This window comes from Micropterus dolomieu, linkage group LG01, assembly GCF_021292245.1.
Source record: "Micropterus dolomieu isolate WLL.071019.BEF.003 ecotype Adirondacks linkage group LG01, ASM2129224v1, whole genome shotgun sequence".
Lineage (NCBI taxonomy): Eukaryota > Metazoa > Chordata > Actinopteri > Centrarchiformes > Centrarchidae > Micropterus > Micropterus dolomieu.
This window is the reverse complement of record NC_060150.1, coordinates 11,175,370-11,198,897: the sequence shown is the minus strand read 5'-3', so window position 1 is coordinate 11,198,897 and position 23,528 is coordinate 11,175,370. Positions and strand designations below refer to the sequence as shown.

The 23,528-nt window shown below is 42.9% G+C and overlaps 5 protein-coding genes across 12 annotated transcripts in view; 3 read left to right on the top strand and 2 right to left on the bottom strand.

The window, feature by feature from the left end:
* Positions 1-2,941: 2,941 nt before the first annotated feature.
* On the bottom strand, positions 2,942-9,192 carry cpb2 (carboxypeptidase B2 (plasma)). Of its 2 annotated transcripts, none has more exons than XM_046059908.1 (11): positions 8,963-9,192; positions 7,326-7,401; positions 7,120-7,244; positions 6,908-7,016; positions 6,686-6,787; positions 6,401-6,505; positions 6,178-6,288; positions 5,986-6,076; positions 3,616-3,818; positions 3,400-3,484; positions 2,942-3,309 (listed from the first exon to the last, which is right to left on the bottom strand). In XM_046059908.1, exons 3-11 carry the CDS (start codon positions 7,128-7,130, stop codon positions 3,092-3,094), a joined length of 1,035 nt encoding a protein of 344 aa, XP_045915864.1. In that variant the 5' UTR covers positions 7,131-7,244; positions 7,326-7,401; positions 8,963-9,192; the 3' UTR covers positions 2,942-3,091. The 2 variants fall into 2 exon arrangements, with proteins under 2 accessions (XP_045915864.1, XP_045915854.1); XM_046059898.1 differs by lacking the exon at positions 8,963-9,192 and adding an exon at positions 7,759-7,835.
* alg11 (ALG11 alpha-1,2-mannosyltransferase) lies at positions 8,156-11,835 on the top strand. The gene is made up of 5 exons (XM_046059887.1): positions 8,156-8,276; positions 8,998-9,219; positions 9,498-9,869; positions 10,044-10,609; positions 10,711-11,835. Exons 1-5 carry the CDS (start codon positions 8,230-8,232, stop codon positions 10,992-10,994), a joined length of 1,491 nt encoding a protein of 496 aa, XP_045915843.1. The 5' UTR covers positions 8,156-8,229; the 3' UTR covers positions 10,995-11,835.
* Positions 11,836-13,575: 1,740 nt separating this feature from the next.
* Positions 13,576-15,957, top strand: spp2 (secreted phosphoprotein 2). The gene is made up of 6 exons (XM_046057039.1): positions 13,576-14,093; positions 14,180-14,307; positions 14,453-14,575; positions 15,095-15,202; positions 15,546-15,594; positions 15,777-15,957. Exons 1-6 carry the CDS (start codon positions 14,042-14,044, stop codon positions 15,884-15,886), a joined length of 570 nt encoding a protein of 189 aa, XP_045912995.1. The 5' UTR covers positions 13,576-14,041; the 3' UTR covers positions 15,887-15,957.
* A 354-nt stretch (positions 15,958-16,311) lies between these two features.
* Positions 16,312-19,165, top strand: LOC123975495 (secreted phosphoprotein 24-like). The gene is made up of 6 exons (XM_046057028.1): positions 16,312-17,000; positions 17,091-17,218; positions 17,527-17,649; positions 18,159-18,266; positions 18,593-18,641; positions 18,822-19,165. The coding sequence occupies exons 1-6, from the start codon at positions 16,949-16,951 to the stop codon at positions 18,944-18,946; spliced, it is 585 nt and encodes a 194-aa protein (XP_045912984.1). The 5' UTR covers positions 16,312-16,948; the 3' UTR covers positions 18,947-19,165.
* Positions 19,166-19,270: 105 nt separating this feature from the next.
* Positions 19,271-23,528, bottom strand: part of raph1b (Ras association (RalGDS/AF-6) and pleckstrin homology domains 1b) — a 56,112-nt gene continuing 51,854 nt past the window's right edge. For all 7 annotated transcript variants that reach the window (XM_046056930.1, XM_046056922.1, XM_046056939.1 and 4 more), the window contains one exon: positions 19,271-23,528. In XM_046056930.1, the coding sequence (XP_045912886.1) occupies positions 21,305-23,528 (2,224 nt within the window). In that variant the 3' untranslated portion in view covers positions 19,271-21,304.

Sequence of the window (23,528 nt, the reverse complement as noted above, 5' to 3'; positions counted from 1 at the left end):
AGGTATACATCTAGACTGTGGAGACATTGGCGCTCCTGTTTGTATATTACAAGTGAAAGATATTGACTTTTTAAATTATTTTTTATCTATGTACTGTATATTTATTGTTATGTTGTAGCTGTTGTTGTTTTGTCTTGTTTTTTCTGTGTGCTATGGACCTTCCATTCTGAGTCCTGAATAAAGTCATTATTATTATTATTATTATCCTGTAATTATTAATGTACCAAACTTCCCCTCAAGCTCTCCGACTTCCATAAACAAGCTCTTGAAGCGTGGAGAATGGCTTTTAAACACAACTTCTCTCCACATTCATGCATATTATGGAACAACCAACATGTGTTATTTAGAAACAAGTCCAGGTACATAAGAGTGGATCGATAAGGGTGTTATATTTATTCTAGACGTACTTAATGATTAAATAATGAGCGAATTTTGTTAATAAGAGGATTTTGTCTGCAACAAGGGTTTGGATACTTCGCAAAAAGAACATCATAATGTTTTAAAAAGCATATCTCCAAAGTTACTATTCTTAGGCTACTTAAAAGTGCATTGTTATATTTGAAGGGAGAGATCCCCAAGCTCTCACTTGGTGGGAAAGATATTTTTAATCATATGTGTAATAATCGTCATATCAGAAGAGTAGCCTTCTGACCTCTGGTCATAGTGACTTTCCCAAATCGGTTCTCTTATGGAAATTAAACTTCCCGGAACTCTTGGCAGAGGATATCTGGTCAGATTCTAACAAATTCCTCATTCCAAATAAAAGAAAATAAGTCCATATGAACATTTTGCATGGATACTATCCCTGTAATAAACTGTTAAATTTAAAACAGATTTCTCCTTTATGTACTTTCTGTAATCTAGAAACTATTAGTCATATTTTCTTTAATTGTACTTATTCTCTTCTGGAATTCTGGATACAAGTTGATTTGTTGATTTTTCGGCGCTTTAACACGTTAATACCCATATTAGAAGACATGGTCTTGTTCCTAAAGTGCAACACTGACTCACTGTAAAACTACTATGTCTTGTTGGTGAATTTCACATCCATAAGGCTAGATCGCTTCAAAACACTCCCTCTTTCCATCTATTTTGTATTGAATTACAATATCTCTTTGACCCAGTCTCTAAAATATCAAACAAAAAAAGCTATTAAAACCTCGTTAATGATTAGCAAATTACATTTACGTATTTAGCTGACGCTTTTAACCAAAGCGACTTACAATTGCTGTATATGTCAGAGGTCGCACGCCTCTGGAGCAACTAGGGGTTAAGTGTCAGGTTTCAGGCAGAGAATACCCAAACGCGGATCAGAGTTAGACAGTTTATTCAAAGAGAATCAGCAAGGGAAGTCTGAGATCTCGGGGCTAGGGCTCTCTCCAGGTCCAGGCTGCGGGCGGAACCGAGGCTAACAGGCAGGTGGTTGCTGAGGCGGTGGGAGTCTTCTGGGAGAGACAGAGAAACAAAGGTTAACCAGATGCAACAATTCCTAAGGTTCTAGGCTAGTCAGAGGTTGGCTGGAGTTGACAGGACATACGCGTGGCGATCAAACGATCCGGCGGGGCCTCTCCTTTAAGCAGCGGTGATTGAGGAGTGCAGGTCAGGTGTGCTGATTGCAGATGGGACTCAGGTGAGTGCGGAGCCCGCAGCAGACACGCCCCCAGCTCCCAGACTGGAGCGAGAGAGGAAGAGCCAAGCAGAGACAAATAAACGACACGCTCACCACACGCACACCAGACAGACATCCATAACAATCACAGGCTCACAGCCGGGGCCTCGTGACATTAAGTGTCTTGCTCCGGGACACAATGGTGGATGGGTCACAGTGGGAAATTGAACCCAGGTCTCTCACAACAAAGGCATGTGTCTTTTTTTGTTGTTGTTATTATTCACTGCTTGTTAGTCTGTTTGTGATGAAAAAAGTAAGGGGAAACAAATTATCAAACTCTAAGCGTCAAGGCAGATACAATAGAATGCACCGTTTTCTGGGCAACTCCTACAAAATAACCGACCGACACAAATAATAATAATAATAATCCTTATTTGTAGAGCACTTTTCAAAAACAAGTTACAAAGTGCTTTAACAAGTGTAAAGAATAATACAAAAAAAAACAAGATAAGAGCATGAAAAATTAATATAAAATTAGTAAAATAGAATAAAATAAAAGGGATAAAATAAAGTCAAATAAGATCGGGAAAGGCTCTCCTACAAAAGTATGTTTTAAGAAGGGACTTAAAAGAGTTCACTGACTCAGCCGACCTGATTTCCTCAGGCAGGCTGTTCCAGAGCCTCGGGGCCCTGACAGCAAACGCTCTGTCCCCTTTAGTTTTCAGTCGAGACTCTAAAGTCAATTCTAAAACATACTGGGAGCCAGTGTAATGAAGCTAAAATAGGAGTAATGTGGTCATATTTCTTTGTTCTGGTTAAAAGCCTGGCAGCTGAGTTGCAACAGTTGTAACTCAGTTACTACCAATATGGATGTTAATTATGGTATTCATAGTAATTAATATTGACTGGCACTTGCTGATTATTATAATGATTATTCTGACAGTAGTAGCCCAATAGAAGGAAGATACGATAGGGTACAGCAACTTCCGAGGAACTCCTACAAAATAAAACTTCACAAGTTGAGAGAAATGTCTCTAATAATATTCTGTCCAGTGTATGTTTGGACATGGGAGTGGACAAAACATTCACGCACATTTTTTTTAGATATTGTTTAACATTATTTTCTCGTTCACGTTGTTTGGACAAGTAAAATTGATTAGGCCTATTAACACAATCAATAAGATGACTATAACCTTAATTTATCCCAGAGAATAATGACAACCGTTAATATCTGTGTGATATATGCATGATGACTTCACCTAAGTGTGGCATACTAATACCATATGTGCTCAGTAAGTAATACTAAACAGAAAGAAAGACAAACACTTAATCTGTTACTTCAATCACTTCAATCTTTTTTATTTATTTAAATATGTCCTCAAAATAGACACCCATTGGAGGAATGCATCAAAAATACCTTGAATAAGAATCAGAATATGTTTAACATTGTGCATGATTATGGCACTCATTCACAAAAATGGCTTAATAAACTGTTAGAGGATGACTTGTTGGAGCTTGTGTTTTCTCTATAACCTTGAGAGCAACAGTCTTCACAGCAATCAGAGCTTCATTGCAGGCCTTGGGAATGTGAGATGGTGGCAGGAGGAAACCGTAACGCCCAAGGTCCTGGAGCTCAAATGTGAAAGCGTACTTGATGCCAAGGTAGTACGCCCAGTCATCAGAACCACCAGGCGCTAAGTCTGGAGAACAGACAATGACACGCATGTGTAGATGTGTGAGTGTCTGCATCAAGTCAAGCTTATTTGGCTTTAAAAATAAGTCCTACTTACATATTGTCTTTGCTCCAGCACCATATTTGTAGTTGTTTTGATAATATCTTTTGATTTTCTGGGAAGCTTCTTTGACCATCTCAAGCTATAAAAAAAAAAAAAAAGTATGCAGTTTATAGTCAAGTAAAAGTCTTCAAATACTCTGGAGCTGATAGATAAATAGGCAAGCACTTAGCTTGAGTGTTTGATTGATCAGCCACTGACCCAACCACTTACCAGGTCTTTGTGGTTCTCTGCTTCCTGTAAGCTGCAGGAGAACGGGAAGAGCAGCATTTGAGAGTAGGAGTGGATGCTGAGGTAGAGCTGGATTGAGTCCTTATGACTGCGCAGGAACTCGGCCACAGCCCGCGACTCTGGCTCCGACTCCGGGAACGCCCCGCAGTAGATCTCAGTGCAGGGGTCACTAGAGGCTCCTTCCGCTGGAAGAGACAGTATCCCTTTACCTTATAGATGCTACGGAGGCTCTTATAAATGATCAATTAATGAACAGAAGAAAGAGTTCAGTGTGTTAACACTATATTTTATTGTATTGATCAAAATTATTGTTATAGACAATTCAGTAGTATATTGGTAGGGACATGTTCCTACTAAATTATATGCCCTTGAATTTAATTTAAACCACTACAGTTTTTTGGCTGATAAATAAGCAAATTTGGAGCATGTTTTCCCTGCTCAGAGGAGGTCTTATGACGACAGGGTCAACCTACCTCCCCACTCTATTGTACCTCTACAACATCATACTTAACTTTTGTCTATTCATGAACAGACTGTTGAATATGGATCATAGTTTTCCCATTTAAAATGCCACATTTGTGTTTAGAAAGAACGTCTTATAACTTGAGACACATATGGTCTGTTGTTCACCTTCTGGAGGTTCACAAAGATTTGTTTATGTTGCGGTGGCTGCCCGGCTGACGGTGAGTGTCCTGGTTTTTTCTCCTTTTTATCAGTTTTTCTGATTTTTTCCTTGGTTTCCTGTTCTCTGCCTGCCTCCCTGTGTTTTCTCCCCTGTGTGCTCTCTCTCTCCCTCTGCTCCTGAGCCCAGCCAACTACCTGCACCTGCATCTCATCAGCCACCTCGTCAGCCTGCCACACCTGCCAGTAATCACCTCATGACTGCCTCTATTTCAACCCCGGTTCTCCACACCATCCTCGCTTGATCGTCGTTGCTCCATACCTGGTGCCACTTCCGTGTTCAAGCGTCCATGTTTCTTGTTTGTTCACACTTACCCTGTGCCTTGTCATTGTCTTCCCTAACCTTGTCTCTCTGTCTGTTTCCCTCCCAGGTACACTCACCCTCGTCCTCCGTTCGGCTGGGCTCGTCCACTGGCCCACTCCTCTTTGGACTTCCCTCACGGCGTCCTCCCTGTTCCCCCACCTCTCCTCGCTTCCTTGGCCCCTGTGTTCCCCGGCTCCCTGGCCCCCTGTCTCCTTGGTTCCCTGTGCCTGTACTTCCCTCAATAAACCTCCTTCCCTCTGAGTGCAGCATTTGGGTCCTCTCTGTCCATACACCACACCCCGTAACAGTTTATTTGATAAAATAACAAGTGAGCACAGCAGACAGCTCTGTTTTACTCTGACTCATGCCTCTACAGGGGAGAGAGTAAAGGAGACCTTCTGTGTGGCTACTTTGTGTTAGGACTGCAGGAGTGTCATACAGATCTAGCCCAATTGCTGTCGGGGGAAATTTCTTAGTGGGCTTAGGTCAGGTAACAAGTGAGGTATGACTTATGTAGGCCCACAGGTCATTAACAGACCCTTCCAGCCCTAGTTCTTTGCCTCTGTCTCACTCATTGTTAGGGTGACGACAGCTGGACCGATTAGATAGACTGTAGTTCAGGTATCAGGCTAGCAGATATCGGTGTTCTCTGGGAACCTTTTAGATTTTTTTTTATGAATTGGAGTCTAAACATCAGGCACATTGACTTTTCTGGTTCAGGCTAGTTAAAAGATGACCTAGTATGGAAACAAAGACAGTTTGGGATAGCACATTGTGGACCAGGAGCTTTCCTTCAGATTTGGTGTTGGCATTGCATGTGTGCACGTTGTACGCCGGGAGTGTATCTCCTCGACCGAGACTCTTTAAGCCATGCTGTGTAAGTCTTCAGTCTCTATAAATTCTTCATCACACCTGAACCTGGCTCACTATATTTCCATAACAATTGTGATTGTAATTTCGATTTAATAGAACTGCTATTATGCTAAATACATATATTGTATAGGCATATTATTGTACGTGGACATTAAATATCAACCACTGGCTGTCCAGTTTATTAAAGTAGGCTACTTAATAGTGAAAAGAAATCAATGAGATTACGGAATTATATTTTTTAAATGCAAGTAAGACAGCACTTACCAGAACAGTTGAGGATAGGTTTAATTTGATTCAAGTTATTTTTGTAAATGATAAATTTACCTTTACTTGCACCGATCAATGAAAATGTATACTATACTAAAAGTCAAATGTCTTCTTCAACGCGCATGTTCTCAGAGGATTGAAATTAAAGTCTACACTTGAAATAATCCTGCATTACAGGACAGTGAGTGTTAGAGAGAGAGAGAGAGAGAGAGAGAGAGAAGACTCACTGCACCAGTTGGCATCAAAATTTCTGTTGAGGTCAACACCGATGCAGCTGCTGTCCTTGCTGACAGAGCGGTTCTTCCTCCACATCCTGTCCTGAGACAAGAAAAACACAGGGCCAGATCATGAATCTAGATAAAACCGCTTTCTTTACGACTGCACTCAACAATATACAAAATTGTTTTGTGTATTCTCACTGTCGTCCATGTGTACTCGTATCCATCAGGGTTCATAACAGGCAGGACGTAGACATCCATGTTGTCCAGGATGCGAGTAATGTCTTGGTTTATATTGTAAAATGACAAAGACTGTTGGAGAAAGGACGCTGATTTTAGCGCTAGACCACTGTGAAACCAACCTTAATGCTGAATGTTCCCTCAACACATTTCCACCCTATTGATACTAGAACAATGTACTCACATGTTTTACAAACCATAAGCAGAAAGCAGGACTGATCCACTCTCTGGCATGGATTCCACAGTCAATCCACATGGCCTTCTTATTTGGTCTGTTGTTTAGAGACAACTGAGGAGGAGAGGTCCAACATTAATCTGAGGTGGCTTTGATGGACTTCATTTAGAGGCTTCAACTAAAAATCCTTCTAACGGAAAGAAACAATTAATTTGAGCTGAATGTAAGCAGAAATAAAAGTTAAAATGGTCAACAAGCATCTTTATCAGCTGATTAGGTGATGGATGAGTATACCTTCAGAACGTAGAGGGGTCTCTTTTCATGTGAGGAGCCAATGAGAATGGCTTTGACCGTGCTGGGGTTGTGCTGTTGGGTCCTGTTTATCCAATAAAAGATCTACAATGGAGAGACAATGTGTTTGTATGTATACGGTAATATATCCATTAAGTGCAGCACATTTAGACTCTCTCTCTCTCTAATGAAGCTGGAGTCTCTAGGTAAAGGTGAAAAGCATACATCCTCCAGACTGTGATATCTCTCGTAGAAAGTTGCGCTGCTTCGTGGGTCATTGGAGGTGTTCCTTGTCTGCATTTCAATCAACTCGTTGGCATTGGCCAGTAGCACCCTAAATTAAACATACAAGAAAATAACAAGCACACAAAGTGCACAATGTGGCATGGAGTATGATGCAAAGCTTTGTGAGTAATGCATGTATATTTACAACATACTCATGTGTCATGGCGTGTTTCTGTAGCAGATCAATGACAGTCTTGGAGCTGTTTGCAGGAACAAACAGGTGGACCTGAGTTTCTTCTCTGATGTACTGAGGTGAAACAGGCTGCCATAAGGCTGTCTGGAATAAAACATATCAGACAACGATTCACAGGAAGAAAATAAAATGGAACAATCACTCAAAGAAAAATCTACTCTCTACCTTATATTGAGTGGACGCATCCTTCAAGATGTCCACTTGTTCTGGTGTTTTAGGGGTGATTGATAGAATTTGATCACTGAATAAAAAAAATAACAAAAATAAAAAAAAGACATCAAAAATATGTAATGTCCGCCATGAACTATGCCGACCTCTTAGGGCCAATCTTTAACATGTCTATGTTTCTACCTGTATTATTGACCATGCCAGAAAGCAAATGTGAGGTGTATGACTTCCAGATGTTTTATTAAAAGTGTGTCAGCTTTAAGAAACTCACTGAGTTTGTATTTGTGTTCAGCTGCCACAACATACATGATAAGGGTGCGTGTTTGCATAGGTGTGTTATAAGCTATTTTCTTTATGGAGAACAGTTACCAGCCCTTTCCCAGATAAGAAATGAATACATTTCCTAGACAATGTCACCAAATCAACTCACCGCGTTTCTATGCAGTGTCCTGTCTTCGGGAGTTTGTCCAAATTCATTACAACAAACAAAACTAAAAGAGTTTTCATGATGTCAGGATCCAGATTGTAAATGAGAGAGGTTTTTCAAATCCCAGGGGTAGTTGCAAGGCTTTATTGATTAAAACACTGTTTATTTAGAAGTTAAACATTACTTTTTTTTTGAAAGAACAAGGGCATAGTTCAGCCATCATGAGCTTAGAGGGATCAGGGCAGTATGTTGCTGGTGCTACATTTTCAACAACTTCGTCTAAAACTTTGTTTAATTCACACATATCTGAAGTAATGTACGTTTTACAATTAAACTTCATCAATGCAAGCTAGAAAGGTCAGTGGAGTAATACCTCCTCGCCGGCAGGTGGCGACAGATAAATACAAATAACAGACGCAGAGGAGGAAAGTGACAACGTGAAAAAGGGGATATGTTGTTAAATTTCTTGGCAAGATGTCGGGCCACGATCAACTGGTCCTCTGTTTGTGTGAATTAACAAGGTAAGAGCTATTTATTAGGTGTCAAACCAAGTATTTACACCAGTGGGTAAAATTTTAATGGTCACTTTCATTTCGTGACATCAGTTTGCTTGTTTCATTTCCTTATGTATTAACTTGTGCCATTACTGGTAAATATTGGTAATATAACTGAGCTAATTATTATGTTGTAAGGTTAGTCTTTAGATATATTATAGAGAGGTTTTCCTGTTTGTTGTAACGTTATAATGCAAACCAAGCTCTTCACAGTGAGCTAAAGCCGCGCCTCTTCATCACCTACATGATATCCGTACAGTGTCTGTCTGTATGTTCCGCAACATGTTATATTCCTGTAGACTTCAGTTTATTATGACTTTATTCATGAATTATGTACTCGTATAACGTTAACTTATAGTTAACTTTAGTTAACTAGTATTTATCCTCTATTTCACTGCATTGTCCTTATAACACTCCTACAGCTTGTTTACACTGAAGGTGTTTGCATTTTTTCTTTTAAATGCACGTTAGGGTCAAAGTTTTTTCTTCAGCTTTCTCTTGGGCTACATCTTTTGTGGTTTGTGCACTTAATTCTGTTTGCTTTTATATCTTCTGTCTCTCTTTTATCTCCGTCTTGTAAAGCACTTTGTAATGTGTATATTGAAAAGTGCGATTTAAATAAAGTTAGCTTGATTTTTTTTTTTGTCACTTACAGTATAATTCAGTGAGTTGTATCTCTGTGTTTCAGGCTGCTGTGGAAGTTGCTGCTGCCCCTGCTGTTCCTGTGTGTGCTGCTGATCGCTGTCCTGGTCCTGCTGGTGCTGGCGGTGCGTTTCTGGCTTCAAAGCAGCAGGAACGCTCGGCGGGCGAGGGACGGCCGTCCCACGGTCGCTTTCTTTCACCCCTACTGCAATGCTGGTGGTGGGGGAGAGAGGGTGCTCTGGTGTGCTATCAGGGCACTACAGAACAGGTAAAGCTAATTACATTTTCCAACATGTCATCACACAGTCTGGTCAAAACTCTGCCATCTAGTAAAGCCTTCTTGGGAAGATTTTGACAGCATTATATGCAGCTAAATATAAAGAGTGAACTAGCCAGGAAAGAAACATAAATCAGAGCTGAGTAGAGAGGGAAAATGACTCTGTAATACAACCAAAACAAGGTTTAGCATACAGTAGGTAATACTTAATGGCATCAAAATACCTTATTCTAATGTGTCTTGCTTAATCCGAACCCACATCTGCACAGGTACAGGGACATCAACTTTGTGGTGTACACGGGGGACCTGGGTGTGACGGGCCAGCAGATTCTGGAAGGGGCTCGGCGTCGTTTCAACATTGTGCTCCCCCGGCCGGTTCAGTTTGTGTTCCTGAAGCACCGGCTGCTTGTGGAGCCAGGCCTGTTTCCTCACTTCACCCTGCTGGGACAGAGCGTGGGCTCCGTCTTCCTGGGATGGGAGGCACTGACGGAGTTTGTCCCCGACCTTTACATTGACTCCATGGGCTACGCCTTCACGCTGCCCCTGTTCCGCTACTTGGGAGGCTGCAGTGTGGGGAGTTACGTTCACTACCCCACCATCAGCACTGACATGCTGTCTGTAGTGAGAGAGAGGAACCCCAGGTAATCACTGTGTGTCTTTACCAAAGCAAACTGTGTTGTGAGCACATCATACAAGGTCTTTTTTTAATTATATTATATATACAATTACAATTTATTCGGCTGTTCATGGGTGCTTATAACTAAAAACCTGTTGCTTGCTATCTCCTTGAATAACACAAACCATTAATGCCCTAGGTTCAACAACCCAGACTACGTCTCCAACAGTCTGTTCCTGAGTGCCTTCAAGGTGGTCTACTACTGCCTGTTCGCCCTGCTCTACGGCATGGCCGGCTCCTGCTGCGACCTTATCATGGTCAACTCCTCCTGGACCCTCCATCACATCCTTTCACTGTGGCATGCTCCCAACCGCACCAGCGTGGTCTACCCACCCTGCGACGTCAGCGCGTTCCTGGACGTCCCACTGGAGGAGGACGGGGACAGGAAATGCCACTCGATCGTTTCTGTGGGGCAATTCAGGCCGGAGAAGGACCACCGTCTGCAGATCAGGGCTTTCAAGAAGGCGTTAGACAAGAGGAGGGAGAGGGTCGGGAGCATGGAGGGACTGAAGCTGGTTATGATTGGCGGATGCAGGAATCAGGAAGACGAGGATAGGGTGCTCATGTTGAGGGGGCTGTGCCAGGAGCTGGGCGTGGCCGACAGGGTGGAGTTTAAACTGAACATATCCTTCGAGGAGCTGAAGAGAGAGATGGGGGAAGCTACCATCGGACTACATACAATGTGGAACGAACACTTTGGAATAGGTGATAAATCTGTCTGAGCTGACGTTTAGACTCTTATTTTTAAATTTGACTTTTTCTAATTATATTAAAAGTTCGTCTTCACTCTTCTTTCCCCCCTCTAGGCGTAGTGGAGTGTATGGCAGCAGGGAAGGTCATTCTGGCGCACAAGTCCGGCGGTCCCAAGCTGGACATTGTGGTACCTTTCGAGGGAGGCCAGACAGGCTTCCTGGCTGATGACGAGGACAGTTACGCGGAGGCCATAGAGCGGATTCTGGCGCTGCCGTCCGCCAGCCGGCTGCAGATCAGACGCAACGCACGTCAGTCCGCAGCTCGCTTCTCAGATCAGGAGTTTGAAGCCTGCTTCCTTGCTGCTATGGAGCCTCTGATGGGAACACTCGAGCGATGAGAAGAAGTGTGTGTGTGGTTGACGTGATAGTAGCTATTTGACACTTTGCGCACCTTTACTTTGATGCACTTGAATGGCTGCATTTACACTGTAGGACTGGCGAGAAAACCCGGTTATAACTGAAGCAGGGATCCCTCACATGCTCACACATAAGTCTGCTGAAATTGCTAACACATGCTAAGATTGTGCTTAGTTGTTGGCTCACCAGTCAAAGCATAGCATACTTGGATGTTGCCTAAAAGCAGAAAAGAGGCAGTGTACATTGGAATCATAAAACTCATAATTGGGGAAAAAAATGTATTATCACCTCAGCTAACAAATTTTTTGAGCACACTGCTCTTCTTTTTACTGAATGTAAATCAAGAAAGTTTTTCAGCCATCCTTATGAAGGTCTGAGTACAGTTTAGATGCATGGCCTCACATCAGACACATGTTTGTAAGGTGAATGCAAATCAGGTACCGATAGAATCTAATTCTGTCTGTGCAACATTGAAAACATTAGCTGTGGCTGGCGCGAATTCCGCCACAGCAAATTGTGTAGTTCTGCTTTACTGTTGAGTTGTATTTGTAAATATCTTGTGAAATCACAAGCTCTTGTGACATTTTTCACAGAACGCATTCTGTCATTAGTGTCAGTTTAATTAAAAAGAGATGCGCTGTATTTAGTATGGTAAAAATGGATGAATGGGAACAAAGTAGTCTTTTTTTTTTTTTTTTATAGAATGTGCTAATACTAAACAGAATTTACAGATTTACTGTTTACAAGTATAATTCTATGTGTCCAAAATGTGAAGTATTTTTGATATTGATGATGAATGTAATAAAGATATGATGGTGGTAAGGGATTGTTGCAGTGAAGTAAGATAAACCTTTATTGATTGAAGGGAAAATAAGGAATCACGATAACCGTAAATAAACTGTAATACACTGTTTCAGAGGAAAAAGTGGCACCCAGGAGCTATTCATATTCTGCTTCATTAGATTTGGTCTAAAGGAGCAGATGATCAAAATGTAGAACATATATACAGTATGTACTATATGCCAAAACTGCTTCATGAAAAAACACATCTCAGATATTTATTGCTTCAAGTGAGTTTATTTTGTGTGTTTTTGGCTTCAGTGGCATTTCATACCCAAACAGCTGAAAATAGTCATCAGTGAAATAGTTATTTAAGGGCTGCAAGCAACTAATGATTATTTTCATTATTAATTCATCTGCAGATTATTTTCTGGACTGATCAATTGTTTGGTCTATAAAATGTCTGTAAACTATCATAGAAGACTGTGAAAAGCAGCTGATTTTATTCTATTCTTTTCACACACAAGCTGAAATAAGCTGAAACTTGATACTTTTGCTCAAAAACGTATTTAAAAATTGATCATCAATGTGTTGATGCAGATTAATTTCATTTAACTGACTTATCATTTCAGCTCCAGTCATTTTAAACATTAAGAACCCAAAATAACTAATCAGTGGTTTGTTAAGGTGATACATAAGTAAAAAGTGGGGTTGCTGGTGACGCAGTGTCCTCCAGTGATAAGACCTCAGTTATATACAGTATCTCACAAAAGTGAGTACACCTCTCACATTTGTGTAAATATTTGATTATATCTTTTTTTGACAACAATGAAGAAATGACACTTTGCTACAATGTAAAGTAGTGAGTGTACAGTTTGTATAACAACAAAGGGAGGGGATCATGCTCTGCTGCAGTATGTCACAGTGGCATTCATGGTTCCCTCAATGAACTGTAGCTCCCCAGTACCGGCAGCACTCATGCAGCTCCAGACCATGACACTCCCACCACCATGCTTGACTGTAGGCGAGACACACTCAGTACACCTCACCTGGTGGCCACCACACACGCTTGACACCATCTGAACCAAATAATTTTATCTTGGTCTCATCAGACCACAGACATGGTTCCAGTAATCCATGTCCTTAATCTGCTTGTCTTCAGCAAACTGTTTGCGGGCTTTCTTGTGCATCATCTTTAGAAGAGGCTTCCTTCTGGGACGACAGCCATGCAGACCAATTTGATGTAGTGTGCGGTGTATGGTCTGAGCACTGACAGGCTGACCCCCCACCCCTTCAACCTCTGCAGCAATGCTGGCAGCACTCATACGTCTATTTTTAACCACTGTGTGGTCTTGGCCACTGTGCTGCAGCTCAGTTTCAGGGTCTTAGCAATCTTCTTATAGCCTAGGCCGTTTTTATGTAGAGCAACCATTCTTTTTTTCAGATCCTCAGAGAGTTCTTTGCCATGAGGTGCCATGTTGAACTTGCAGTGACCAGTATGAGGGAGTGTGAGAGTGATAACACCAGATTCAACACACCTGCTCCCCATTCACACCTGAGACCTTGTAACACTAACGAGTCACATGACACCAAGGAGTGAAAATGACGAATTGGGCCTAATTGGGACATTTTCGTGTGTACTCACTTTTGTTGCCAGCGGTTCAGACATTAATGGCTGTGTGATGTGTTATTTTGAGGGGACAGCAAATTTACACTGCTATACAAGCTGTTCACTCACTGCTTTACATTGTAGCAAAGAGTAATTTCTTCAGTGTCACATGAAAAGATATGATCAAATATTTACAAAAATGTAAGGGGTGTACTCACTTTTGTGAGATACGATAAGTCAAACACCTCCACTGAAATTTTCGAGGCAAATTGTATTCATTAATTTAAATAAACCAATGTAAAGGCCTAAAGAGACTTAAAGGCCTAAAGAAGCTGCTAAATTAACTGAACTCATCAGATTTGAACATTTTCAAGTTAGAGAGTATTTTAGACAGAGGCTGTGACTGAAAGTCTGATGTAAATTACAGTGTTCGTTTAATTCACCCTGGGATCAATAGTACTGAGCAAAGGTTAACAGCTATTGCGTGCAGGAAGCTGGACAGACAGCAAGGGAGGGAGGTTTGTTTTTAGGGGTTATGGAGGGTAAGAGGCGGTGCGTAGGGGTGCTAGGACAAAAGCTGAAGGTATTTAAAGGGAGGTAAAAGGAGGACTGAAACACTTTGGTTTGGTGCTAGTCAAGATGAAGTCTTACGTGCTTCTCTTGGCCCTGCTGCAGTCTCTGGGATGCTCAGGTGAGTGGCTCTCTGTACTGATCACTTCATAGATGCAGTAACTGTCACCAACTTTCCTCTCACATCTTTGCCCTTTGACCCTGCAGGAATCCCTCTGCACAACACTGAGCTGGAGTCCATGGCAGACAGGGGTCTTGGAGCAGTTCTGGCAGAGGTCAACTCTGCATATGCCGTCAGCCATCTTTACCGGATGACTAGAGGCTCTGTCTCAAGGGTGAGTCTGCAAATACTTCAATCTTTAAGATATTATCATTAGCAGGTGTGTTATCTTTATGCAGAGTGTCAAAGAAATGTGACTAAACCCATTTTCCATATATTGGTTATTTGTGGGTTTATAACAAATATCACATGCATGCCAGGTTATCCCCGCGGGCCTGAACACCGTTGACCTGCTGATGAAATTTGGCGTTAAAGAGACTGAGTGTCTAAAGGCTTCCAGAAATGACCCCCAGACATGCGCCTTCAGACCTGGCTTCTTTGTGGTGAGACGTTTATTGTCATAAGGGGTGAAAAAATAACCCGAATTATATAATTTCATGGTTTGTTTTAGTCCATTTAGTTTGCTGCCAAAGGGTTGAGGTATAACACGTAAAGAGATTACAGCAAAACGCTTAGAAGAAATAGTGCCTACCTGAAATGTTTAATGATATCTGAAATAAAGAAAATGGACTTTAACACTTGTATAATCCTTTAATGCAAGCTACCCCTCACCAGTTATATAATATTACAGTCAAAAGCTGGACTGTTATGTTGATTGTTAAATATTTCACCGTAAATCTAAATTTTGGATAAGACACATATTGACAAACTGATGCAGCCCACTGTTTGCATTGGCATGAATTTAATGGGAGAGAGTGTGTCAAAAATTTGTTATCTATACATGAGACAGTTGATTTTGATCATAAAAAACTAAAATAGCTATAACAAATACTAAATAATATCTGCATTATATAGAATATTAAAAACACCATTCTCTCTCCATTTCCACTCTTTCCCTTCAGCCATCCTTCTCCTGCTTCAGTCGGGTTCGAATTTCAGCCACCTCAACCCAGGTTGTTTCTCTGAGATGCGGCCATGACGGGAGTTCCAGCTCAGAGTCCAGTGAGGAGGTGAGGACACAGGTGATGGGGTAGAGAGGGGAAGAGGGAGGATAAATAGTGGTGGTGGTGGTGGGGGGTGTCTTTATCATTTATTTAAAATTCCAAAAGCTCATTGTCCATTTTCTTTTTCAAGTCAAAGCAAACTCTATTGGCTACAGAATATTTTTTAAAAGTTGCTCATCATAAAAAGGAAGTTTTCCATTAAACAGCAAACTAACCTTAATAAATAAACCTGTATCCTACATAAAGGTAAAAAATAAAGGTAAAAGAGCTAAGCTCTAAGCAATCATCAATATGAAGGGTGTCCTGAACAATGAAGTGCATGTGAATAATGAAGGCTTTGATTCCACAGATGTTCTCAAGAGGGAGACACCAGTACAATATCCCGTTTGCAAATAGAGGTAATCACATGTTTTAACTAGTGATGGTACAGCACAATAAGTCGCTAAAGTGTTTAACTCCTTCACACTTTGAGACAAGCTTCAGACAGAACTGGTGTCTAAAATTTACAGGCTATTTCAAAAATAAAGATCATGCTAATGGTTTTTATGTAACTGACCAGAGCCCCAATATCTTTCTGCAGTCCCGGCTCCTTCTGCACCTCCTCCACCCATCCAGCCTGGTCGCTCCATCCAGAGCCAGACAGTGGAGGTCCGGCCCAGAGGGGACGCTTTCAGCAACTTCCTGGTGTGAGAGTTCAGCTCACTCTGGAAGCATTTCGGCGCTGTTTAAAAGAAAAAACTAATTAAAAAACAGAATTTGCACATTGTGGTTTTTGTCCCTTTTTATGATAGCCTATTTAATTGGTAAGTTTTAAAGAGCTACGTGTAGACCAGTGACCCACATAAGGAAAACACATTTAACCTAATGATTCATGACTTTTTGGAGTTCAGTGTTGAATCTGTAATGCTGTACATCTTTTCAACCAGGTCACCTTGGATAAGATGAGTATATTTCACATGACTGAATCCAACCTGTACATTTTACTTCCTGAATTGTTATACCAGCTAACTTCAGAAGGCCGCAGGGAGCGATAACAACAGAGTTGCAGCTGCAACTGTACAGACACAAACTGAAAGATAAGGTCCAAAATCAAGCCAATGCACAGGGAACTCGCATGGTCCACGAAGATACACCATCACAGGCCTCCCCTCTCCATTTACAGGAAAGTGTTGTTTTCCAGTTGCACAGTCCAGACTCTGAAGGACCTTTAGAAAAAATCTCCCTTCTGCTTTGACCTCGGTGCAAGACTTTAGTCCTTGCTGCAATGTGAGTCACAATGAGTTTGACAGGCACCTGTGATGCAGGTTGTGTCGGACCTGAGGGAAGAACTTGGTGAGCTACTGAAGGACGTGACTGCGCAGCTTAAGCAGTGATGAGATCAGCAGCCTGAGAGTTTTTTTAATAAAGGCCTAAAGAGCCTTTAGAAGCTGCTAAATGAACTGAACTCATCACATTTTAACATCTTCATCAAAATCAAACAAGTTTGAAAGTATTTCAGACAGAGGCTGTGACTGAAATCTGATGTAAATTCTTATTACAGTGTTTGTTTAATTCACCCTGGGATCAATAGTGCTGAGCAAAGGTTAACAGCTATTGCATGAAGGAAGCTGGACAGACAGCAGGGGAGGGAGTTTTGTTTTTAGGTGTTATGGAGGGTAAGAGGCGGTGCATAGGTGTGCTAGGACAAAAGCTGAATGTATTTAGAGGGAGGTAAAAGGAGGACTGAAACACTTTGGTTTGGTGCTAGTCAAGATGAAGTCTTACGTGCTTCTCTTAGCTCTGCTGCAGTCTCTGGGATGCTCAGGTGAGTGGCTCTCTGTACTGATCACTTAATAAGTAGATGCAGTAACTGTCACCAACTTTCCTCTCACATCTTTGCCCTTTGACCCTGCAGGAATCCCACTGCACAACACTGAGCTGGAGTCCATGGCAGAATGGGGTCTTGGAGCAGTTCTGGCAGAGGTCAACTCTGCATATGCCGTCAGCCATCTTTACCGGGTGACTCAGGGCTTTGTCACAAGTGTGAGTCTGCACATACTTCAATCTTTAAGATATGATCTACACTTAGTTCTATGATTCTTTTATAACTTGCACCCGTTTATTCCATATCTATAAATTTGTACATTTATTTATGTCAGCTGTGTTTTTGTTTACGTGTAGCACCTTATCACCAAAGCAAATTCCTTCTAGCCTACAAGTAAAATACTACTTGGCAATAAAGCTCATTCTGATTCTGATTGTTTGAGGGTCTAGTCTAAGAAATGTGACTAAACCCATCTTCCATATATTGGTTATTTGTGGGTTTATAACAAATATCACATGCATGCCAGGTTATCCCCGCGGGCCTGAACACCGTTGACCTGCTGATGATATTTTGTGTTAAAGAGACTGAGTGTGTAAAGACTTCCAGAAACGACCCCCAGACATGCGCCTTCAGACCTGACTTCTTTGTGGTGAGACGTTTAATGTCATCAGGGGTGAAAACCTAACCCGAATTACATCTTATGTTTTTTTTTAGTCCATTTAGTTTGCCACCACATGGTTGAGGTATAACACAAAGAGAATACAGCAAAATGCTTAGAAAAAAATTGTGCTTCGCTGAAATGTTTAATGATATCTGAAATAAAACACTTGTATAATCCTTTTATGCAAGTTACCACTCATCAGTTACATATTATCACAGTCAAAAGCTGGACTGTTATGTTGATTGTTCAATATTTCACCGTAAATCTCAATTCTGGTTTAAGACACGTTGACAAACTGGTGCCGCCCACTGTTTGCGTTGGCATGAATTTAGTGGGAGAGAGTGCATCGAACAAATTTGTTATCTATCCATGATGCATGGGACAGCAGCTTTTGATCATAAAAAACTAAAATAGCTATAACAAATACTAAATAATATCTGCATTATATAAAAAATGAAAAACACCATCCTCTCTCCATTTCTATTCTTTCCCTTCAGCAATCCTTCTCCTGCTTCAGTCGGGTTCGAATTTCAGCCACCTCAACCCAGGTTGTTTCTCTGAGATGCGGCCACGACTGGAGCTCCAGCTCAGAGTCCAGTGAGGAGGTGAGGACACAGACAGGTGATGGGGGGTAGAGAGGGGAGGAACGGTGAGGGGTGGTGGCTGAGAGCAACAGTTCTGTCACAATTCCTCAAGCTCATTTTCCATTTTCTGTTTTGAGTCATAGCTAAGTTAAGTTAGATGGTATAACAAAAATAAAGTGAAAAAAGTTGCTGGTCACAAAAAGGTAGTTTCCCATTAAACAGCAAACTAACCTTAAATAAACCGGTATCCTACATAAAGGTAAAAAATAAAAAAGGTAAAAGAGCTAAGCTTTCTATAAAGCTGAACTGCAAAGTGCATGTGAATAATGAAGGATTTGATTCCACAGATGTTCTCAAGAGAGAGACACCGGTTCAATATCCCGTTTGCAAAAAGAGGTAATCACAATTTTTAACTAGTGATGGTACAGCACAATAAGTCACTAAAGTGTTTAACTCCTTCACACTTTGAGACGAGCTTCAGATTAAACTGCTGCCTAAAATTTACAGGCTATTTCAAACATAAAGATGATGCTAATGGTTTTTATGTAACTGACCAGAGCCCCAATCTTTCAACAGTCCCGGCTCCTTCTTCACCTCCTCCGCCAGTCCTTCGCGGAAGCTCCATCCGGAGGCAGACAGTGGAGGTCCGGCTCAGAGGGGACAAGTCCAGCTCAAGTTCAGCTCACTCTGGAGACATTTAGGGGCTGATAAAAAGAATTTGCACATTGTGGTTTTTGTCCCTTTTTACGATATTTAATGAGTTAGATTTAAAGAGCTGCTGGTAGATCAGTGACCCACATAAGGAAAACACATTTAACCTAATAATTCATGACTTTTTTCAGGGTTCAATCCCCCATCATTTTATTTATTTGGCTATAATGGCTCCGGAATGCTGCGCAAAAGCTGATTTTTTTTTTTTTTCTTAGTGTAGGGCAGAATAAGACCACTAGAGGGAGTGTAAGGTTCATCTACCAAACGTTTACCCCTCATCTAAATTATTTGAACAAATGAGGACTGAGACAGAATGAGGTCTAGTTTGAACATTTATATTGTGGTTTTCAGTTTAAATGCAAGGGGACACATTTACTCTATCTGCAACCATTTTTCTTCATTTCACTTGGCCCCACATGTTCACATCAGCACATTAATAACTTACATACTGTACTGTAGCAAACATCCTGTTAAGGACAATGATATTCAGTTATAACACATGGTACACTGCCTTCAAGTGGCAATCAAACCACTGTGGGACAAAAGAACAAGGCTCCTGTGGAAACAACCAATACCATCTTCATGATAAGCTCACTGGACATGTGGATGTAATGGTCTCCTCTGAACACTAGCATGTAAACCTTTTTCACAGCACACATTTCCACACTAAAGCCAAATTAAAACCAGTTTGAATGGTCTGAAATATTAATGATATATTAATGATATGTCACCATGGCACAAGGACGTTGAGAATGAGTTCCTTGAAGGACAGCACTAGCACCAGCACTGCTGATAGAAATGAAAAACCCTTCATGATCCACTCTGTAGGTACAAAATCAAGAGATAACCTTAGTCCATGTGCACCACGGGCTGACGTAGTAATGGCACCATGAAGAAACAAAATACGATAGACACACAGTTGAAAGCAACATTCAGTCTAATGACAGTCAAATGATTTCTGTTATTGACTACATGATTTAATGCTCTGTACATTAACCAGACAAATGTATGTTTTTTTTCAACCGGGTCACCTTGGATAAGTAGAGTTTATTTCACATGACTGAATCCAACCTGTACATTCTACTTCCAGAATTGTTATACCATGTGACTTTAGAAGGCGGCGGGGACCGACAATAACGGAGTAGCAGCTGCAACTGTACAGACACAAACTGAAGGATAAGGTCCAAAATCAAGCCAATACACGGGGAACTCGCACAGTCCACGAAGACACACCATCACAGGCCTCCCCTCTCCATTTACAGGAGTCCATTAAATAAAACAAATTGTATTTTTCTTTTCCAGTTGCACAGTCCAGACTCTGCTGGACCTTTGGAAGAAATCTCCTTTCTGCTTTGACCTCTGCGCAAGACTTTGGGAATAAGGCTTCCTTCTGATTTGCATTTGCCAAGTAGTGAAACAGTCTAGTCTGAGAAAACAGATTTCAAAGTTTTATCGGTTTGAGTGTTTTTTGTTTGTTTTTTTACTGAATAACTGCCTTCTTGGTGTGTATTTGTTTTCAAACTCACCTTGCCATATACATTCCATTGTGCCCTAATGTTTTGTTCCTAACTAGACTTTGTTGACCAGCTATTAAAAGACAGACTTACAAAAAAAAAATCCTTCCACTTATCAATCATTAAATATTTTATATAAAAGCAAACTTAACCATCCCCGCTCCGCGAAGGCCTTCCCTAATTGTTAACTACTTCACCACCATAAAATCATACATACATGCATGCACACAATGCATGTATGCATATTCAGTCTCAGTTTCTCTCTCTCATTCATGCTCACACACCGGAACAGCTTCATGTTTTACAGCTTATTCTTACATGAGGTCCATGCAATACCAAAGCAGAACGATCATGATGTGGGTTTTTTTTTGTCTCCAGTATGCGGCACAAACTTATGACAAAGAAGCGGACACGTGGTTTGGCTCAGACCTGGATCCACTAATATTTGCACAGTTCTTATTAGTATTTATTTAAACCTGCTTGGTGTACCAGATGGGTGGGGTTTACCATACAGGGCAATTCAATGTCTTCCAGAGAGTTTAGACAATTGCAGAAAATTTTCTGTGACTTTTCTGTGACCCCAAACTTACCTGCTCCAGTCTTAATTGTCCCAATTATTGTAAACCCCACTGATCCAGAATGCCAAGCATGTTAAAAAATGCAAAAACACTAATTGACCATGGTCTGGTTTGGGTTTTGTATATACACAGTCTTCTATTTATTATTGTGATCTCAAGAGGACAGAAGGAATTCATTCCCATTTCATGAATGAGTGTTCACTTCATTGTCTATTCATCCACCTTTGTTGTGTCCTGATCTCCAAGTTCAACACTCTCAAGTAAGTTTGGTGGCGTCCCCCCGTTTCGGTGGTGCAGGTGGAGGTCCTCGTCGTAGAGTTGCATAGCCTGAGATGTTTCCGGACATGTAGCCACCATTTCCTCCATTGCTTTGCTTTCCTTGGTCCAGGAGCAGCTCAGGGGGCGGCGGAGGCAGTGCCATGTCGTCCATAGTTCCCGCCGGTTCAGACTTGCCCGTGAGACCAACAGAGTTGAGAGAACCTTGGCGACCCACTGACTTTCGCTTTAGTGTCCGGTGGAGATCATCCAGGAAATTGGGCTGGCCTGAGCTGCCCTTTGGGGAGGTGGGTGGAGGTGGTGAGAGTGGAGGGGGCTCCGGGGTGGTGTTACTACGCCGCACGTGTGTGGGTGGAGGAATCTTTTTCAATGAGCTCTTCCCCCATGATGAGTTGCTGACAAGGGGGACAGGCGGAGGGGGAGGGGGAGCCTGTGGCTGGGGGTTGACCACAGCTACCCTAGGAGGTCCTCCACTGTGTGCGTCACTACCAGGAGGTGGAGGAGGTGGGAAGAGCTCAGAAGCGGGGGGAGGAGGTGGGAAGTAGGCACACTCAGGTGGTGGGGACGGGAAGTCGCCACTGGACTGCTTTGCCTGGCTCACTTTGGCTTGGAGTGCCAAGGGAAGGTTGGACAGGTTAAGCTTGCCTGGTTTTGGGGGAGCAGGGGGTCCAGTTGAGGGGTCTTTGGAAGGGGATCCAATGGAGGAGGAGGTGGGACATGGGGAGGAAGGAGGGGTGTTGCTCTTGGGAGCGAACTTGCTGAGCAAGTTTCTCCTGGATTCTTCATAGGAAGCTGAGGAGTTGAACTTTATGCTGGAGTTCCTTTGCGGGGTGGGAGGAGGTTTCTTGCCTGCCAAATTGGAGGAGCCAGAGGGTGACCTCTTTGTGGGGGAGCCAAGGTTTCCAGGAGGGAGAGGAGGAGGAGGTGGAGTTGGTCCCGTGACAGGGGCTGGAGGAGGTGGCGGAGGAGGAGGAGGGGCAGGGAAACCAGTGTTGCTGTCTGGAGGAGGAGGAGGGAACTCTGGAGACTGCAGTTGGCCACCCCCTGGCTGCCATTTTGGTTTGGTCTTGACTGCAGGTGGGGAGAGGGGGGCTTTGGGGCTCTCTGTGTGATTGGCTACTTGGGATGAAGCTCCTGGAAACTGACTTGCAAGTTGTTTCACCAAAGACATAGTAGGAGGGGATCCTGTGGAAATGGGTGTTTGCTTAGACATGCTGTGCTGTTTTGGCAGAGTCGGAGGGGGGTGGCTGGAGGTGTGGCCTGCCTGGAGGCTGAACTGCTTCTTGAAGGGTGCAGGTGGAGGAGGGGGTGGAGGTGGCGGCGGGGCCGGGCCACCCAGGGCAGCAGAAGGTGGGGCAGGAGGGAATGGGGAAACAGGTGACACAGGTTTGGGGGCAGGATGAGGCACAAAGCCCGGTGTGAAGGTTTTGGGTGGCGCTGGTGGCGGTGGAGGAGGAGGTGGGAACTGGGCTGGCACTGGGAACTGCTGGGGAGGTGGAGGAGGTGGTGGCGGAGGTGGAGGTGGAGGAGGTGGCGGTGGTGGTGCGGGGGCAGGCGGTGGGGACTCATCAAGGCCTCCATTTGGAGAGAGGAGGTCCCGTGGCGGGCTGGGAAACCTTTCCTTCAATGCCTGCTTCAGCCCGTTGGGGTACACAGGCTCACTCATGGGAGCTGGTGCAGGAGGGGGTGGGGGAGGAGGAGGAGGTGGAGGAAATGCTACTCCATTGGTCTGTGGAGCAGGTGGAGGGGCTGGGGGAGGAGGAATGAAGGCAGGCGGGGCAGCTGGGCTGGGAGGGCCCAGCTTTAACACAGCCATGGCTGACCCAGGCGTTGGCATGGAGGGTGGAGGGGGAGGAGGAGGAGGAGGCGGGACATTAGTCCTTGCTGCAATGTGATTCACATTGGGTTTGACCTGTGCTGCAGGTGGTGCTGAGGGAAGAACTTGGTGAGCTATTGCATGGAGGTGACTGGGCAACTTGTGGTGATTGGCAGCCTGGGAGGGCTTCTGGTTCTGCAGCCTGGTGATCGTGCTGTACTTGTACATGGTGGGAGCCGGTGAGTGGTGCGACACCATTTGAACTGGGGGTAGGGGCGGAGGGGGAGGCGGTGGAGGAGGAGGTGGGGGTGGCTGGGCCAGCTGTTGCTGCTGTAGGGGCATGTGGTTGTAGTTATTGATAGTTTGTGGCTGCTGCTGTTGTGGAGAC

Bases quoted from the DNA above. Each gene is read 5' to 3' on its own strand.
- spp2 (XM_046057039.1), top strand. From the start codon at position 14,042: ATGAAGTCTTACGTGCTTCTCTTGGCCCTGCTGCAGTCTCTGGGATGC. The intron at 14,576-15,094 runs GTGAGACGTTTA...CTTTCCCTTCAG, and splicing joins TCAGACCTGGCTTCTTTGTG to CCATCCTTCTCCTGCTTCAG. The intron at 15,203-15,545 runs GTGAGGACACAG...TTGATTCCACAG, and splicing joins GCTCAGAGTCCAGTGAGGAG to ATGTTCTCAAGAGGGAGACA.
- LOC123975495 (XM_046057028.1), top strand. From the start codon at position 16,949: ATGAAGTCTTACGTGCTTCTCTTAGCTCTGCTGCAGTCTCTGGGATGC. The intron at 17,219-17,526 runs GTGAGTCTGCAC...CATGCATGCCAG, and splicing joins CTCAGGGCTTTGTCACAAGT to GTTATCCCCGCGGGCCTGAA. The intron at 18,267-18,592 runs GTGAGGACACAG...TTGATTCCACAG, and splicing joins GCTCAGAGTCCAGTGAGGAG to ATGTTCTCAAGAGAGAGACA.
- alg11 (XM_046059887.1), top strand. From the start codon at position 8,230: ATGTCGGGCCACGATCAACTGGTCCTCTGTTTGTGTGAATTAACAAG. The intron at 8,277-8,997 runs GTAAGAGCTATT...TCTGTGTTTCAG, and splicing joins TGTTTGTGTGAATTAACAAG to GCTGCTGTGGAAGTTGCTGC. The intron at 9,870-10,043 runs GTAATCACTGTG...TTAATGCCCTAG, and splicing joins GTGAGAGAGAGGAACCCCAG to GTTCAACAACCCAGACTACG.
- cpb2 (XM_046059898.1), bottom strand. From the start codon at position 7,835: ATGAAAACTCTTTTAGTTTTGTTTGTTGTAATGAATTTGGACAAACTC. The intron at 7,017-7,119 runs GTATGTTGTAAA...TGTTTAATTTAG, and splicing joins AAACACGCCATGACACATGA to GGTGCTACTGGCCAATGCCA. The intron at 6,788-6,907 runs GTATGCTTTTCA...TCTCCATTGTAG, and splicing joins GATATCACAGTCTGGAGGAT to ATCTTTTATTGGATAAACAG.